This window comes from Cyrtonyx montezumae, unplaced genomic scaffold (genome assembly GCF_038088225.1).
Source record: "Cyrtonyx montezumae isolate F1298 unplaced genomic scaffold, pur_monq_1.0 scaffold_7, whole genome shotgun sequence".
NCBI classification, from domain to species: domain Eukaryota; kingdom Metazoa; phylum Chordata; class Aves; order Galliformes; family Odontophoridae; genus Cyrtonyx; species Cyrtonyx montezumae.
This window is the reverse complement of record NW_027072078.1, coordinates 11,666,612-11,683,087: the sequence shown is the minus strand read 5'-3', so window position 1 is coordinate 11,683,087 and position 16,476 is coordinate 11,666,612. Positions and strand designations below refer to the sequence as shown.

Sequence of the window (16,476 nt, the reverse complement as noted above, 5' to 3'; positions counted from 1 at the left end):
AGTGTTCTTACCAAGCATGCAGTAATGTGAAGATGAGATTAACTTTTTGTTTGCCTTATGTTAGTTGCTGGTTTTCTTTGTGTCTTTTGCTTATAATGTCCTGACAATGTAGGATGTTTTTCTTTCCTCCTTGCTGTCTTTGTTTGTTTTTTATAATTCTTCCTGTTTAAGCCACGGTTTTAAATGCTTTGAAGCAGTGTTTAATGGAAGACCTTCCTTATTTTTTAATTATAATAAAAGGCTTAAGAACTCAAGGAGATTTCAAACATCCTCCAGAGCATTAAGTTCAAAATCAGAGTTCAGCAAGAGGGAACTGAAAAGGAAAACTCTACATTAAAATTATATATAGACAATTCATTATTGTGGCTGTCTCTAATCCTGAACAGAATTGCTGTTGTAATTTTTTAAAATAAGAGTAGAAATATAAGACAACTATTTCTAGTTAGCTCTCTAATTTTTCTTGCCACTTCTTTTTTTGCCCTCACCTCAAAATGATTACTGTATTCATATTTGGATCAGTGTTAATGTACTTCTGTAAAACTCATGATAAAAGTCCTTTAATCTGTGATTTCTTAAATTTTATGCTGAAAATGGAAATACATGAAATTTGCTGTTAGTAGAAATAGTGAAAAATAGCAGCATAGAAATCATTAAATGCATGATGCACATTGAGGATGAAATTCATACAAATGAGGTTATAGATGGCTGAGTAGATGTTAAAAGCACTTTCTTAACAAAGTGTCTTCTGATGTATTTATGCTAGTACTTAGAAACATCACATTTGTTTGTCTAACAAGCATGAAGAATGGCTCAATTGTGAGAGGGAATGGCAAACAGTCTGATTGCATTGGAATTTTGTGAGATTTTTCACTCTGAATTTTTGATAGCAGTAAAAATAATTGATACCACCTCATGATGTACTTGAGGCAGTGAACTCATCCACATCATGAGTGTGGCCAAAAATGTTCATAAGTTCATAAGTTCATAAGGTTGGAAAGGACCTATAAGATCATCTAGTCCAACCATCCTCCTATCACTATCTCTACCCAACTACTAAATTAAGTCCTTTAGCACCTCATCTAAACGCTTCTTGAACAGCGCTAGGGATGGTGCCTCAACCACCTCCCTAGGCAGGCCATTCCAGTGCCTGACCACTCTTTCAGAAAAGAAATGCTTCCTGAGGTCTAATCTAAATCTTCCCTGGCGCAACTTGTGGCCATTCCCTCTTGTCCTGTCATTACTTATCAGGGAGAAGAGGCCTACCCCCTCCTCACCACAACCCCCCTTCAGGAAGTGGTAGAGTGCAATAAGGTCTCCTCTGAGCCTCCTCTTCTCCAGACTAAACAATCCCAGCTCCCTCAGCCGCTCCTCATAAGACTTGTGCTCCAGGCCCCTCACCAGTTTTGTTGCCCTTCTCTGAACACGCTCCAGGGCCTCAATGTCCTTCTTGTAGTGAGGGGCCCAAAACTGAACACAGTACTCGAGGTGCGGCCGCACCAGAGCTGAGTACAGGGGGATGATCACCTCCCTGCTCCTGCTGGCTACACTATTTCTAATACAGGCCAGGATGCTGTTGGCCTTCTTAGCCACCTGGGCACACTGCCGGCTCATGTTGAGCCGAGCATCAACCAACACCCCCAGGTCCTTTTCCTCTCTACATTCTTCAAGCCATTCTGCCCCAAGCCTATAGCATTGCATGGGGTTATTGTGGCCAAAGTGCAGGACCCGGCACTTGGTCTTATTGAACCTCATCCCATTTTGCTCAGCCCAGCTGTTCAGCCTATCCAAATCCCTCTGAAGGGCCTCCCTACCCTCAGGCAGTTTGACACATCCTCCCAGCTTTGTGTCATCTGCAAACTTACTGAGGGTACACTCAATTCCCTCGTCTAGGTCATCAATAAAGATATTAAACAAGATGGGCCCCAAAACTGATGTTAGTTATTCAGTGAGCGTGAACTGTAGTAGTTTTCTCTGTGCATTCAGATGTGTGATGCTCTGTTCAGTTGTGTTGGTGTTGTGTTATGGTCTTTATCTCATTTCATCAACAAACTATCTTGGTGTTTATAACTTAATCTTCCTCCTCTGAAATTTTCTATTGCCTAAGAATGTGTTTTTCTTATATCATCATTCTGAGCTTGCTAGGTAATGGTGTTGATGGGAACAGAGCCAGTCTTGTGTATGCCAGCAGATAGCTGCTCCAGGCATCTATAATTTAAAATGATTGGGTGGGGAAATTCCGAAGCAATCTTGAGAGAATGCATGTTGCCTTGGAGGTAATGTACTAGCACGCTAGAGTAGTAGGTTTGTTGTTCCTGAGGCTGATACAAAGTTGACTGTTATCAGGAAACTGACTTGTATGCCTATCTGTGAAGAAATATGCTTTGCCATAAGCTCAGAAATAGTTATCTGCTCAGTAAGAAAGCATTCCACTGCAGAAAGGTGAGCAAAGTGTAGGAGAAGACATTAGCAAATGTGCAGTGTGCACTGACAGGAGCAATGAATGAATTCTGTAAAATGGCATACTGAAATGAAAGGGGCTAAAAATAATTCGGTTGTTTTGCCCCTTGGAAATTAGCTGTGCTGGAAATTTGAAGGACTTGTAGTTTACCTTAATTTAGAATCATTACTGGTTTTTCCTGAGGTTTAAAAAAAAGAAAAAACAATACCTATATCTTAATGTTATCTAGATATTTTCTTTGTTATCATTACTTTGTACTATGAGGAAAACAGAAATAATAATAATAATAAAATAAAGAACCAAATACCAAAACTTTAAATCAGCTATTTGATTGTAATTCAGAGTAGAGAAAGTGTAGGTTACCTTGTGTATAATCCCTGAAATGTGACTGCCCACTTGTTGCTTTTCTTCCCCTGGAGTTGTTAGTAATAGTCGTATTTACTTTGAAATAATACAAAAGCCAACAGAATTGGATTAAAGAAGATATTCTTGATGTATTATGAAAAAAGCATTGTTACTCCTGGGTAGAAAAATACCTTAGGGTTTATCTGGAGATGTTTGAGAATCCCTATTTTTTATTTAGAGTTTAAACAGTTTTAATTCTGACAGTTATTTACAACTGATTTATTTATAACTGCTACATGGTTTTACAAGTTTAACCTTGAGCCGCAATCATCTGTTTTGTAGTACATGAAGACTCAAGTTAGTTTGGTCAGAAGCCGTAGTGAATCAGTGGTAGGTGGGGAATTTACCTTTCCTGGTTTCTGTAGTGCTGATGAATAAGTCCACTATAGACAAAAATTTCAAAGCAAATGTGGCAAAATAATATAATTCAGTGATATGAATTTGGTGCTCTATCTTATTTTCTTAGCCCTCACTTTGTGTATCAGTGAATAGATATGAATGGGCAATTGAATATAGTCAAGTTTTTTTTAAGTTTCCTGCTTACCTGAACACCTCATTCAGCCTAGCTTGCATTGGAAACTGGTTTAAATTGCAGTTCTTCAACTATCGTCTGTGTTTGACCTTTTGGTAAGGGCTAAATTAGGGTTAAATCACTCAATAACCATAGTCTGCTCTTTAAATAGGTAATCTCAAACTATCTGTGAAGCAAGTGATCTAGGCAAAGAATCCTACTGTGTGTTCTCATTCTGAAACATTTGTTCTAAAGATTTCCTTTCCTTTCCTCACTGAAAGTATAAACCCCTATAGTAATTTCCCCTCTGCTAGAATAGATCTGAAAGGATGAATGTATCAAGCAGTCCTTTAGCACTGAGAAAGCAACACACTGCAAGTAAATTGATCTTGATAGGAGGATAAAATGACGTTAAAGTTCTTCTGATTACATTTTGTCTTTTAACAAAACTGTTTCATAGTAGTTCCACAGTAGGCCTTTAATATGTCTGATTAACAGATACACCAATGCAATGTTGAGTAGATAAAATAAACTTATTAAAAAAAAAAGAGGATGTTTTCTCAGCTAAAATAGTGTGCATTTTGTTTTAAATTTGAGCTATATACCATGTTTTACTTGGGTAGTTAGCAGGTTTGGCATTAGTTGATGAAAGCTGACATCAATTCAGGTACTTCGAGGTGAATTTTGAAAAGAATTCACATCATCAGGATAGATTTCTGGTTATACTGTTTATTTGGTCAGATAATCCACACAGAACCTATGCTTGTATTGCAGAGTGGCAGTGCTGTGTATGAATAAATGAAATTAATTTTTTTTTCAGGTGAGGGTTTTGACTTTGGGTATGCTAGGCACTGATGCTCCAGTTGTACAGTGTACCTGTAGAGAATTCTATATCCTGAAAGGAGCGCTTTTTTGTTTCATTTGTATGAGGATATCTCTATCTTCACTTGTCTTAAAACATTTTAATAAGTGAGACTACCAATTATGTTTTATAGGGTTTGATTTTTTGATAAGTCCTTATCAAAAGCTTTTAATAAGGTGCTTTCTGCTGAGCTAATAATATGTTTTAGATGCCATTTCTTATACCTATCTTCAACAGTCATATTCAGTCTGTATGATTGTAATGATCAAGTTTCAATCAAACCGTACTTAGTAAGACAGATATTCCATGAGATTCTAATGCAGGTATTTGTGCCCTTGATAAAGGGCTTAATTTGACTCCTGGCAGAAATGGAGAACCTCTTGATTTTTTGTACTGGAATGCAAATTAGCTCTTATTTGTCATGTTTGGGGAAAAAGGGAAATTGCAGCTAAATTAAAACTAAGCAAAACACTCCGAAGTTTTATGCAGTAATACAAAAAGTATCACACTGGATAGCAAATGTGTTCTTATGCAAGTCTGTAATAAAGGCACAGTTAGAGATTACTCTTAATAAAACACTTCTTAAACAGCTCCTTAAAACTTAAATTGTTTATATATTTTCTGGAATTTTTATATTTACTCCAAAACTCATTTATTGTTTGTTTTTTTTCACTTCCCTTAAAGCAAATGTCAAAGAAATATTTGAACAAACTACTATTCATCTTCAAATCCCCTTCAATTGGGACTGTGAATTCATTCGGCTGCATTTTGGACATAACAGAAAGAAGCATCTTAACTATACGGAGTTCACTCAGTTTCTTCAGGTCAGTTATAAACCTTTCAAAGAACAGATGAAATTATTTTTCATCATTACAAACTTATATCACTGTAAATTTTGATCTTATTCTGGTACTGGTCTCAATTATCTGATTCTAATCCTAGTAGCAACGAACTATTACTTTTCTATGTTGTTTGCTAAAGAGTGCTTACTCGTTGTCCTTTAGCTTGAATATTATCCTATAAATGTGTGGGATTAAATGTTGTTTTTATGAAACTAACCATTTAACTGATTGTTTTAACTTTATGCAGTTACAACATTGATTGAGCAGTCTCCTTTTTCTGTTGTAGGAATTTAATACGGAAACGAACTTAAACCAGAGATTACATCCTTAATATAAACAGATGTTGTTAACTGTGTAATCCTAATCATATTTAATTTTAGACTTTGAGTCTTTAATGTAGATATCATAATTTTCTCTACTAGTTGAGTATTTAATAAGGGAACGTGTAGCAGCCAGAACATGAATATGTGAATATTGCTTCTTAAATTATTTAGTGAAAGTGAATATTTCCTTCAATTGAAATGGGACTGATCTGTGATGGAGGAATGGATCTGTGCATGGCATGAATTGGTATGCAGAATTCTTATTTTATTTGGACTGGCCTTTAAGTTTAAATTGCAGTTCCATTGTGGTCTACATGCACAAATGTATTTAGGTATGCTGTAGGATTATAAACTAAGTCAAAATTTTCCGAACAATGGATTACAGAATTCGTTAATATGCTATTTCTGAATATTAATCCTAGGAGCTGCAGTCAGAACATGCAAGACAAGCTTTTGCACTGAAGGACAAAAATAAAAGTGGTATGATTACTGGGCTGGACTTCAGTGATGTCATGGTTACTCTTCGCTCACATATGTTAACACCATTTGTGGAAGAAAATTTAGTTTCAGTAAGTGTGAAGAAAAGCGTTTTGAATTCAGGGTTTAGTAGCTGTGATGTTTTAGAATGTTGGTGCTTCTCTCACACTTTTTCTTTCCCACTTTTTCTTTTCCAATCTGTTTATCACTTTGTCAGTGCTAGAGATTATTACCTTTATAATAGAATTTGCAGGATGAAACATAGCAATGCTTTTTGGTTATGTGGTAGAAAAGTTTTCAGTCTGGTTTATCTGCTTAAAGTGACGTTGGGAGCAGTTTGAGTTGCTCTACTGTGCTTTTGCCTAAAGCAGAGACAAGTATATTTTACACAGAAGGAACATCAATTTGGGTAAAGCATCTGATTTTTAGATCTCCATATAGAACAGACTAGAACAAGTGCAGACTACTTAGAGTTTTGCCCTTTTAGATGCACTTTACATTGTTTTCAGTTCAATGTTTGGAAAATAAGGATGTAGGTTCTAGAGTTACTATGGTGACAGTTGTGACTGGCAAAATCTTCAGGTAAAGTTTATAAGGTAAAGGTAAAATAATTTTGTGAAGTTTATACCAAAAAAATATCTAGTGGTTCTACTGTCATATTTCTATTAAAAAGTAGCTTAAAATTACAGGAGTAGAAATATATCTTTAATTCTTTCCTTACTTGCCCAAATGAATGTGTCTGTAATTTGTAATAAGATGCTGGAAAAAAAAGGCTCTAGGTACTTAACTGCATAATTTAATTTTTACAGGTAGCTGGTGGAACTGTTTCACATCAGGTCAGCTTCTCCTACTTCAATGCATTTAATGCCCTTTTGAATAACATGGAACTCGTTAGGAAGATATACAGTAATATAGCAGGTACAAGGAAAGATGTTGAAGTCACAAAAGGTAAAGTATAATTCCTACTTATTAATTTAGTTCTGTCCAATTTGTAATCTGGTGTTGCATATGGGGTAAGGCAAGTCAGAAGCTGTGTAGTGTGCTACATTAGCACTATTGTAGAAATATTTTAAGGGTGAATTTTCATCCTGCTGGTAGCTCACTAAGAAGAACTGGGACTCTGGCAGAAACCTTGATGGCCTTATTAGTTTGCATGGACATCTGCAAAAGGATGTTTCACTGGGGATTATGCTACTCCTTGAAGGAGATATATGGTCACTCAGAAATAGGAGGCCACAAGAAAATAAGATAGAATGAGTAGTGTTTGAAAATCCATTATTAGTAATCTCTATATTGCTTTAGCTCTAGTAATTTTATCTGCAGTTAAATCCTTTTGAGAAAAATGGTGATAATTGATAACTTCTTTTGCTGGCCAAAGTGGTTTTACATAGTTTTATGTCAACATATAGGAGGACATAGTTAATCTCTTTACATGTGAAAGGTAGACATATCAGTCTTGCTGCGGGCATCAGTGGATTTATTTCATAGTCATTTTATGACAGATTTTATCACTGACTTTATTATCTGCATGGACAGGACCAGCCAAGTGAATGTGTGGTAAAAAGCATGCAGAGTTTTTTCTCTTTTTTAATGTTTGTTTTATGTTCATATGCTCAGCATACCTTTCATCCTTAAAGAAAAGCATAAAATGCCTGTCCTCATCCTCCGAGTAGTGCTAACAAATTACCTGGCATTTTTTTTCCCTTGATGTAAATGCATAGACATGTCTTACCTGGATTTGTTTAGTGAAAAGCCTATACTTTACTCTCATACTAAAATTTGCTTATTGTGGCTTGCCAGTTATGTCATGAATGTACAATGTAATTTGGATAGATGAACACAAAAGTTTGGGTTTGGTGAGAGCTAAGAGAAAAGAAACATGGGCATGATGGTGATAAATTAGTTAGTTGCCCTTAAAACTATGGATACTAGATAATCTGTTCATTTTGCAAAACTTCAGAAAAAAATAAATTATGGGTATGTTGTGACTAACCTTGCTGATGTGAGAATTTATTGAATCATACTTGCCCTGTGTTTCAAAGACCGCTTTCAAGATATGTCTTCCTAAAGACATATATCTTCCATTTCCTTTTGCTTTATGGATTTTGCTTCTTGATGATAGTTCTCATTTTTTAATGATACTTAAGTTATTAGAGTCGTCCATAATGAGGAAATTTGATGAATAACACAATTGCTTTATTTCTCCTTCCCTTTTAAATCCAGAGGAATTTACCCAATCTGCAATCCGATTTGGACAAGTTACACCATTGGAAATAGATATTCTTTACCAACTTACAGGTTTATACAGTGTTACTGGGTAACTTAAGATAATTAATTTTATCATTTTACAACTGTATTGTTGTTTTCTATGCAAAATCTACTCAATTTTAAAAATTTGCATGTTCTTGTATTTCTTGTATTTTTTGTTGTTGCTTTCATTTCATTATAATTTATTAACCATAAAATGACTGGTGTATGCAGGTATTTTCTAACTGTTTATATCAAGCACAATTGTTAATTGTTGTATCATAGATTTAAATGTAAAATTGCAGAATACATTATGGTAATCCCAGAAGACTGTAATCCTCCATTATTCTTAACTTAATTGATGTTTCCCATAGTTGTTTGCATGTGAACTCTTGGGGAGGAATACCTATCAGTGGTTTAAGCTGTGAATTATATCCTTCATTACTAGTAATCAAGAACTCCCTTCTGAATATTCTGAGATCCCTTAACAGCTACAAGAAGGGAACGCCCTTCTAAATCCAAGAATTCTTTATTTCAGTATAGCAGAGCTCTTAGGCATGCATTGAAATATGGCAATTGTTTTTCTAAACTTGGGTTGTATTCTGTGAGATGCAGCTAGGGATACTGTATTGAATGTGTTTGACATTTTAACCAATAGTAATTTACTTCCTTCTGCCTTGTGTTAAGGCGCTTAACTTTGGCAGATATTGAGAGAATAGCACCACTAGCGGAGGGTGCGTTGCCTTACAACTTGGCAGAGCTCCAGAGGCAGGTAGGTACAAGTGATGTATACAATTAAATATACAATTAAAATTGCTGAATTTAAGTGAATGTTTAAGTGTACATGCAAATGAAAAGTAAAAAAAAAAAAGAGTAACACTTTAAACAGATAAGTATTGTATGTGTGTTGCTGTAGTACTGAATATGTTTCAAAGCAGGGCATTACATTTCCTGTTGAACCGTGGCATATTGAGATACTAGAATGTACAGACAGTTGGATTGCTTACTGTGAATGTTTGTTTATTTAAAATAGTAGAGAAATAAGAGTATTAAACACAAAGCTTATGAGTTCTTTTGTGAAAAATTGGATGAAACGTTTGTTTTTGCTCTTTATCTCAATTGATAATGAACTTAGGCTATCTGAACCTGACAGTGGAAGGGGAATACAGCTTTATTGTAACACACTGTTCTAGTCCAATGCAGTCAGGAAAATCCTTGAAACTGTTACACAGCAGATTCAGAAAGGAAGATGTACTTACATGGTGAATTGCATTGATGCATAATCATTCAATACACTGACTGATTGCACACTAGTATTTATTATGCAAACAAACAAAAGGTAGGATATGATCTTAAAAGTTTTTTTCATAATCATTTATCCATTTTTACTGCTATAAGTTCATAAGAAAGTGCAATTCCACATAGGACTGGGTGTTTCTAAGTTAAGCCGTATGAGAGAATACAATAAAGTCCGTGTTCTTCTGAAAGAGAGTGTGTTGCTCCAAGGGTGTCTCCTCATCCCTTTTCCCTCTATAATACATGAGAAGAGGCAAGATATCTAGTTCATAAGATCTTGTATGAATATATCTCATATTCCTGAATAAATATGTACATCTTTGTGTACTCAGTAGAGAAATGAAACTTTTCAATGTGAAGGTTCCTGTTTTCTTACAGTGTCGGAATGACTCCAGTTATCTCAGTCTGTGTTAGGAGTTTGTGGTGCCTATAATGACATCTAGGTTCTCTGATTCCCAAATAGGAATAGCTTGGCTCTACTCCCAGCTGCTCACACCTCTCTTGATACCCACATAGCTTATCTTCTGATGAATCAATTGCTGAACTGCCACATCCAGCAGCTCAGCATGTATAGTGAGCTGAAGCTAGTGATGACGTGCTTTGAAATGCTGCCCCTGAATTGCAGTGATTCAACAACTGATTCTAAAGTAGCTTAACCATGTGAGTAGTTGGAACAAGAGGACAAACAGCTGGCAGCAGTAGCTTTGCAATTCCAAGCCAAACTGTTTCCCAAAAGATAACATTCGTATACTTTTACCCTGGTGATGTCAGCAACATAGTATTGTTGTAAGCTGTTCAGAGATAACACAGGCAGCAAAAGACAGTGACAGCGTTGCCGCGTGAATGTCCTGCTTTTGCCAGTGGTTAAAGGATCCTGGAAATCTATGAAAATAAAAACTTGTATTCATAATTGTGTGGCTACCATTAGATCACAGCCTAATCCAGTGATTGAGCACTTAACGAAGGGGTGTGGCCAGCCCTGGAAGCACAGGTGCAAGCAATTCATCTGTGCAACCCTGGGTCTACCCCTCCCTAACCTCTTTTAAGGACTGGCAGGCAAAAGGGAAGCATCTCTACTTGGAGATTGCCTCGTATTGGAGCTTCCAGCAAGCCCTGATCCTTGCAAAGGAGTAAGCTATTCCTTCTTTGTTACTGAGTTGTGATCACTACCTTTCTTGAGTGAGCTGAAACTAGCTAAAGACAACTATATTTACTGTCTCCTATTGTTACAATAGCGTTTGCTCTTTTCCACTTCACTTTTTACATGTTGCAGTGAAGTTCCTTTAAGTGATTATATGCACTGGAAAATCTAGGATCTGTATCAATGTTAGGAAAGTTAGTTTAACTGCCATGGATGAAAAAATCTTTTGTGGAATATATGAGTTCTTCAACATGTGAATCTCAGAATCTCATTTTGTTTATTCTGTCCATTCTATTCTACGTTCTGTATTAAAAGAGCACAGCAAAAAAGTCATTTTGTTTCCTTTCTTTTGTAAGGAGCAGTCTTTTACTGGGCCATATACTAAGTGAACCTTTTATTACCTAATTTAACAGTACTGATAGATACAATGAAAAAGATTTGTTTGTAGTAGACATTATGTCATTCCTGTGAGGTCTGTTTGTTCCTGGAAAATGAGAACACATCTCTAATTGCATTTATAAAGTCCCTTCAAAAGGAGAACTTTAGTTTTCAAATGAACTTGCTCTATCTTTGTAGGTTTGGTGGAAATGGAAATTAGCTTGCTTTCAACCATGTATACTTTATTACCAATTTTTTCATTGTGTAAGTTTTTCTTAAAGCCTGATAAGTGAACATCCTATAGGGATGACAGCTACAGTAATTTTCTCCTTATGAATATTCATTATTTGAAAGATATACCATTAATTACATTCATTTGCATATCCAGCTGAACATGCAAGTAAACTACAAACTTTGTGAACATTTATTTAATAAGATAAAAGTGACATTTCTTTCACAAAGAATTTGATTTTTAACATCCAGTGATGTATTGAGTTTTATACTGGAATGCAGTGATTGGATTTTGATGAGAATTCTGTAGAGCTTTGAGGAAAAAGAATAACTTTGAAAAAGCTGAGAGGAACCAAGTGTGATGGTGTAGGAGAAAAACTCTGTAGGATGAAGAACCTGTGCTGTTTCAGAGTCTTTCAGTGTGCTGTTACTGTGTGTCTTTTATTTACTTATCAGAAGATCCCTCAGTATTTTGCAGTTTATTTTCATTTGTGTGACTATTTTGTTTTTATTGTGATTCTTATTAAAATCCTGAAAACAGTTTTCAGAATAGTGGCTGAACTCTTCAGATTTGTTGCTTCTCTTTGCTTGTAAAGGCAATTCATTTGATTTATGCTTTTTCTTAATGAACTGCTCCACACATACAGTTTATAATTTTTGCAACCCAGAATTTTTCTGTTCTTTTCTGTTCAGCTGTATTTTTTTGGAGCAGGAAATACCTTGCGGAGGGAAATGACTATAGTTTTTTTCTTTTGCAGAAAAACTGTACAAAATATATTTTTACAAGTAATGATCCCATCTTAACCTCACAGGGCTTTGTTCTTCTTTGTGTATGTACTGTGTAACATTACATGATAAAGGCAGGGGTTTGCACACCCAATGTAATGCCAGCACGTGCAGGGTTGCTTATGCTGAGGCATGTGCTGCCCTTCCACGGTTCAGAGCTTTGGTAAGCCACATGTGGCTGTTAGCAGTGAAACATCTGTGTGATGATCCTTGTGGAGAATTCATAACAAGCCGAGCAAAGCTCTCAGTAGCATTCTGAGGTCTGTTTAAATCTCAGCTCTTCATTCATGAGTGCATCTGCAAATGATACAAGTTGCCTGTAAGGAACAGAGGAAGCTGTTTTGGGGAGGTGGGCTTCCATATCTGCTTTATTATTGATTTTTAACCTCTAATGTTTTGGCCACTTGTATTACCTACATAGTATAGATACTTCTCTAACACAGTAAGTTATGTTTGGAAGAAACTTGGCCTGTTTTGCATACTTTACTGTGCAAATTTCTGAATATTAACATCTTGCGTATCAGCATGTCTTTATTAGCATGTATGTAATAACCATCTAATAATGTGATTATGAATCTCTGCAAATATTTTATGTAGACTTGATTTTTATTTAAAACCCTAACATGTTCATAATAATGTATGTGATTGTAGTGAGGTCATCGTTGTCTGCAAATCATCAGCTGCCTGAAAAAGCTTTGTGGGGAAGTGCTCTGGGGAATAATTGACATTTTTTTGCTTGTTTTCAGGGTAGTAAATGTCATGTTCATGCTATGTAGTAATATGTGTGTATATATAATCTTAGCATCTAGTATACGTTTTATCTGTGAGATACTGAATTTTATTTAAGCCAACAAAGGATTTCCATTCCTTGGAAGTTTGAAAGCAACAGAATGAAAAGTAGTAAAGCTGATTTATATTTCTATCTGCTTTGTCTTGGTCATAGGTAGATGGATTTTTTTATTTTTGTGATACTAGGAAAGTATAAAGAATGTAAGAATTTGTACATAAGGAATAGTTGAAAAATATGCTTAGTTTGTTGGACATCTTGGGTCTCAGAAATTTCTTGGGTTTTTTTCCTCCTCAATGTTACACTACCAATTTTTATCAGAATCTTTAATTTCATGAAAGCAGATTTATAGCATCTTTGTTCTCTCAGCAAGGTTTTGAAATGATTTTTTCTTCTTCTTCCTCACACAGCAATCTTTTGGAGAGTTAGGCAGGCCAATCTGGCTCCAGATTGCTGAGTCAGCCTACAGGTTCACTTTGGGCTCAATTGCTGGAGGTGAGTAATGTCTGAGTTTCAGGCCTGGGTTAGTAGTATTTCTTGCCAAACTCTTAGGGGCCATCTTAAAGTGCACTTCTTGGTTATACAGGTGAAGCGTTGGAGGGTGGAGCCACTTCTGGTTGTGCCATTCTCTTTATCCCTTCTATTCTAGTATGCATCTAGAAACAACTGAAACTCTATTCACTTGAGTAACATATTTCCTTACTGGTAGTTCTTATTGCTTCTTTTTCTTATTGGTTTCCTTTGTTCTGTGCACCCTGTTCTGTGTAATAAATCTATTTTCCTGGAGACTTTTTTTATAGATTTTCAGTGGTGTTCTCCCTTACTTCCAACATTTCAGAACATACCAGCTTGTATATATTTGTGTGTTTAAATAAACGTTGTAGAAAGTCACCACAATATTTATCAACTACACCAACAGTGAAGTTGCAGAAATAATGCTCTGAATGCTTTCTCATAGCTGTTGGTGCTACAGCTGTATATCCCATAGACCTGGTGAAAACTCGTATGCAGAATCAGCGCTCCACTGGTTCAGTCGTAGGAGAGTTGATGTATAAAAACAGCTTTGACTGCTTTAAAAAGGTTTTGCGTTTTGAAGGCTTTTTTGGTCTTTACAGAGGTAAGTGAATTAAACATATCAGCTTGGGAATTTTCTTTTTTTTTAATACCTCAAGAACTAGTCTTATTGAAAAACTCTGAAACTTGATACAATTTACATTTTTGCTTCTGTCTCATAGAGATGAGTATTTAACATCCCTTGAGCACTGTTCATCAAAATTGCTGGGAAAAATGAGCCCTTCTGTTGTTGTTAGTGATTGGCTTCTTGGTGCACAGACTTGTTTAAAGTCCTAATCTCTGTGGTGTGAGTGTTGTGGACGAGATTATCTCACAAAATGAGGTTTGTTCTATTTGAATGGAGGCAAACATGTTGAATAGATTTTAGCCTGTGAGGTATAAAGATCCATTTTACAGCAAATATTTTTCATTAAAAGAGAGAAAATAGTCTTTTTAATACGTGCCTGTTAAACTGGATGCCAGATTGCTTATTCCTTATACCTCTGCAGGTACTGGGACTACTGTGAGAAAAAAATGTCAGCCTGCAATATATGTATAACTTTGTTCCAAAATGCAGGTTAAGAATTCAAAGCAACTTCTTATCAGTTGTACCACTTAGATAGAAAGCTATCTTACTTATTTTTTCAGCTTAGGAGAAGGTTATGGAAGCATCTGTATCATATCAACAAGATAACTTACTAAAAGGGTACGTACTAGTCAGTCTTCTGATATTTTATATTTAGTTGAATTCTCAATTTTTAATTGTTTTCTTAATGTAACAAAACACAATTTTCCTAAGAATAAGTACTTTTTAAAAATTTTATTTTTAGGGTGATGGTCACAGGCTTTTTTCTTTGTTTTGCAGTGTGTTCTGACCATAAGGACAGTGGTCCTTGCTAGTATTCGTTAAGAACAGCATCTGAGAAGTTTTTGCATGTGGAAGTCTTTAGACTCTAAGTAGTTTTCTGTGATCTTACAGGATTTTGCAGTGACAAGTAAAGAGAGGAATGAATAAGGGGAGATGTTAATGAGATAGCTGTGTTCTCAATACATTGTTTTTTTTTTCCTAGTGAAGTTATTTCCTTCTTTTCTTGCTAAATCTTTCATTAGAGCAAATACTACTTGAAGCTATGTTTATGACTCTATTTTAAACATTGTGATTTTTGCAGCGCTTTTCTATTGTGCTGTTTTCTTTCTCCACCACTCACCCCAATGTGATTTTGCACAGCAGCTTCTAAAGCTAATCACATTTTTTGTCTTCTAACTTTTGGCCAATGCTTTCCATAGATGAGTTAAAATCAGTGCTTCACACTTGAGGGGAAAAATGTGTGTTGAGGGGAGTGTAATATCAACTTGGTTAACTTTTTTTTTTAAAGTTTAGAAATTGCCTTTAAAATTGTTTAGCATGAAAGGTTTGTGTAGTTGTTCTGAAAACATTGTTTAATGGTGAACATGTAATCATGGTATTAAATTATAAGAGTATTAAACAGAAACAACAGAAATATTTATGGAGTTGACTGTATCTGGAATCTTACATTTCTGAGTGGGATTATCCTAAATTGTATTCTAATATATAATGACACAATATGTTATTTACTTTGCTTTAAACAATAGACTTGAATGAACATTGTTCACATTTTTTAAGTAAAAACTTTCAATTTTCGGTCAGGAAATCCATGATGCTTATGAAACCTGACATTCAACTTCTGAACTAATTGTGAAGTATTTTCTAAGCTCCCTTTCTAGACTGTGCTGAATTTTAGGTTCTCTAGAGTGTGTGTGTCTGGGGTGTTTAGCTGCATATAAAGGAGGAGACAGAGTGTGGGAATTGTCTTGTTTTGTCTGGTAGTTTTTATTGTTTTTCCCCCCACCCACCCCCAAGTAAGGGCACTGCAGAGGTGGGTTTTCTTTTTGTGGTATATCAGAGATTCAGGCTGGGAGGGCAGTATTTCTTTTTCTTATTGTCAACCTTTCTTTGTATTTAATAACTACCTTTCCTCTGCATAGTAAGTCTGTACATCACACAGTACCTTCTGTGTTGGAAGAAAACACTACACCGCATATATTAAGTGCTGCACTTTCTATTTTGATGTCTTTGCTCTGAGCATCCTTTTAGGGAAGTACTAAAAAAAAATACTGATTGAATGCTTTGGGGAATTTTGAAGATTCTTTTATGAATTTTAACTATTCTTTTCACTTAAGAGGGAGTGGGAAGCTGTATCATTGTGGTTTTGTTGGTGTTGTTTGGTGTTTGATATTAGTATGGGATTTCTTTATTTGTTAAGGTAAGCACGTCTGACAAATTGATATTCCCTAAGCATGAACACTTCTAATAAAAATAAACCCTTTAAGTTTTATAATTCTATACATAATGCCAAGATTACTGTGCAGAAAATGAATTGAAAGACAACAGATGCTGCTGTAATCTTCTGTTAGAAAGTTGAGACTGCCACCTACTGATTTTTTTTCTTAAACCTATTAGCTTCTATAAAGGTGTATGTACTTCTGTGAAAAGGCTGCTCATTCTTATAGTAGCTGTTTTCCAGGAGCAAGAGTCTTTCAAAACAGGTACCTTGCCAAGAGGAAGGATCAGCTGGCAGGAAAAAAAAAGTAAAATAATTGTATGAGAGCTTAAAGAAGTTAATGTTGGACTTGCCTGATGAAAATCTCTTACATAAT

General features: G+C 35.5%; 1 protein-coding gene across 2 annotated transcripts in view; it reads left to right on the top strand.

Moving 5' to 3' along the window:
* Nucleotides 1-16,476, top strand: part of SLC25A12 (solute carrier family 25 member 12) — a 44,153-nt gene that overhangs the window by 14,099 nt on the left and 13,578 nt on the right. For both annotated transcript variants that reach the window (XM_065751163.1, XM_065751164.1), the window contains 7 exons: nucleotides 4,921-5,060; nucleotides 5,824-5,970; nucleotides 6,688-6,826; nucleotides 8,102-8,195; nucleotides 8,813-8,897; nucleotides 13,155-13,239; nucleotides 13,703-13,861. In XM_065751163.1, the coding sequence (XP_065607235.1) occupies nucleotides 4,921-5,060; nucleotides 5,824-5,970; nucleotides 6,688-6,826; nucleotides 8,102-8,195; nucleotides 8,813-8,897; nucleotides 13,155-13,239; nucleotides 13,703-13,861 (849 nt within the window). The remainder of the gene's footprint in view (nucleotides 1-4,920; nucleotides 5,061-5,823; nucleotides 5,971-6,687; nucleotides 6,827-8,101; nucleotides 8,196-8,812; nucleotides 8,898-13,154; nucleotides 13,240-13,702; nucleotides 13,862-16,476) is intronic.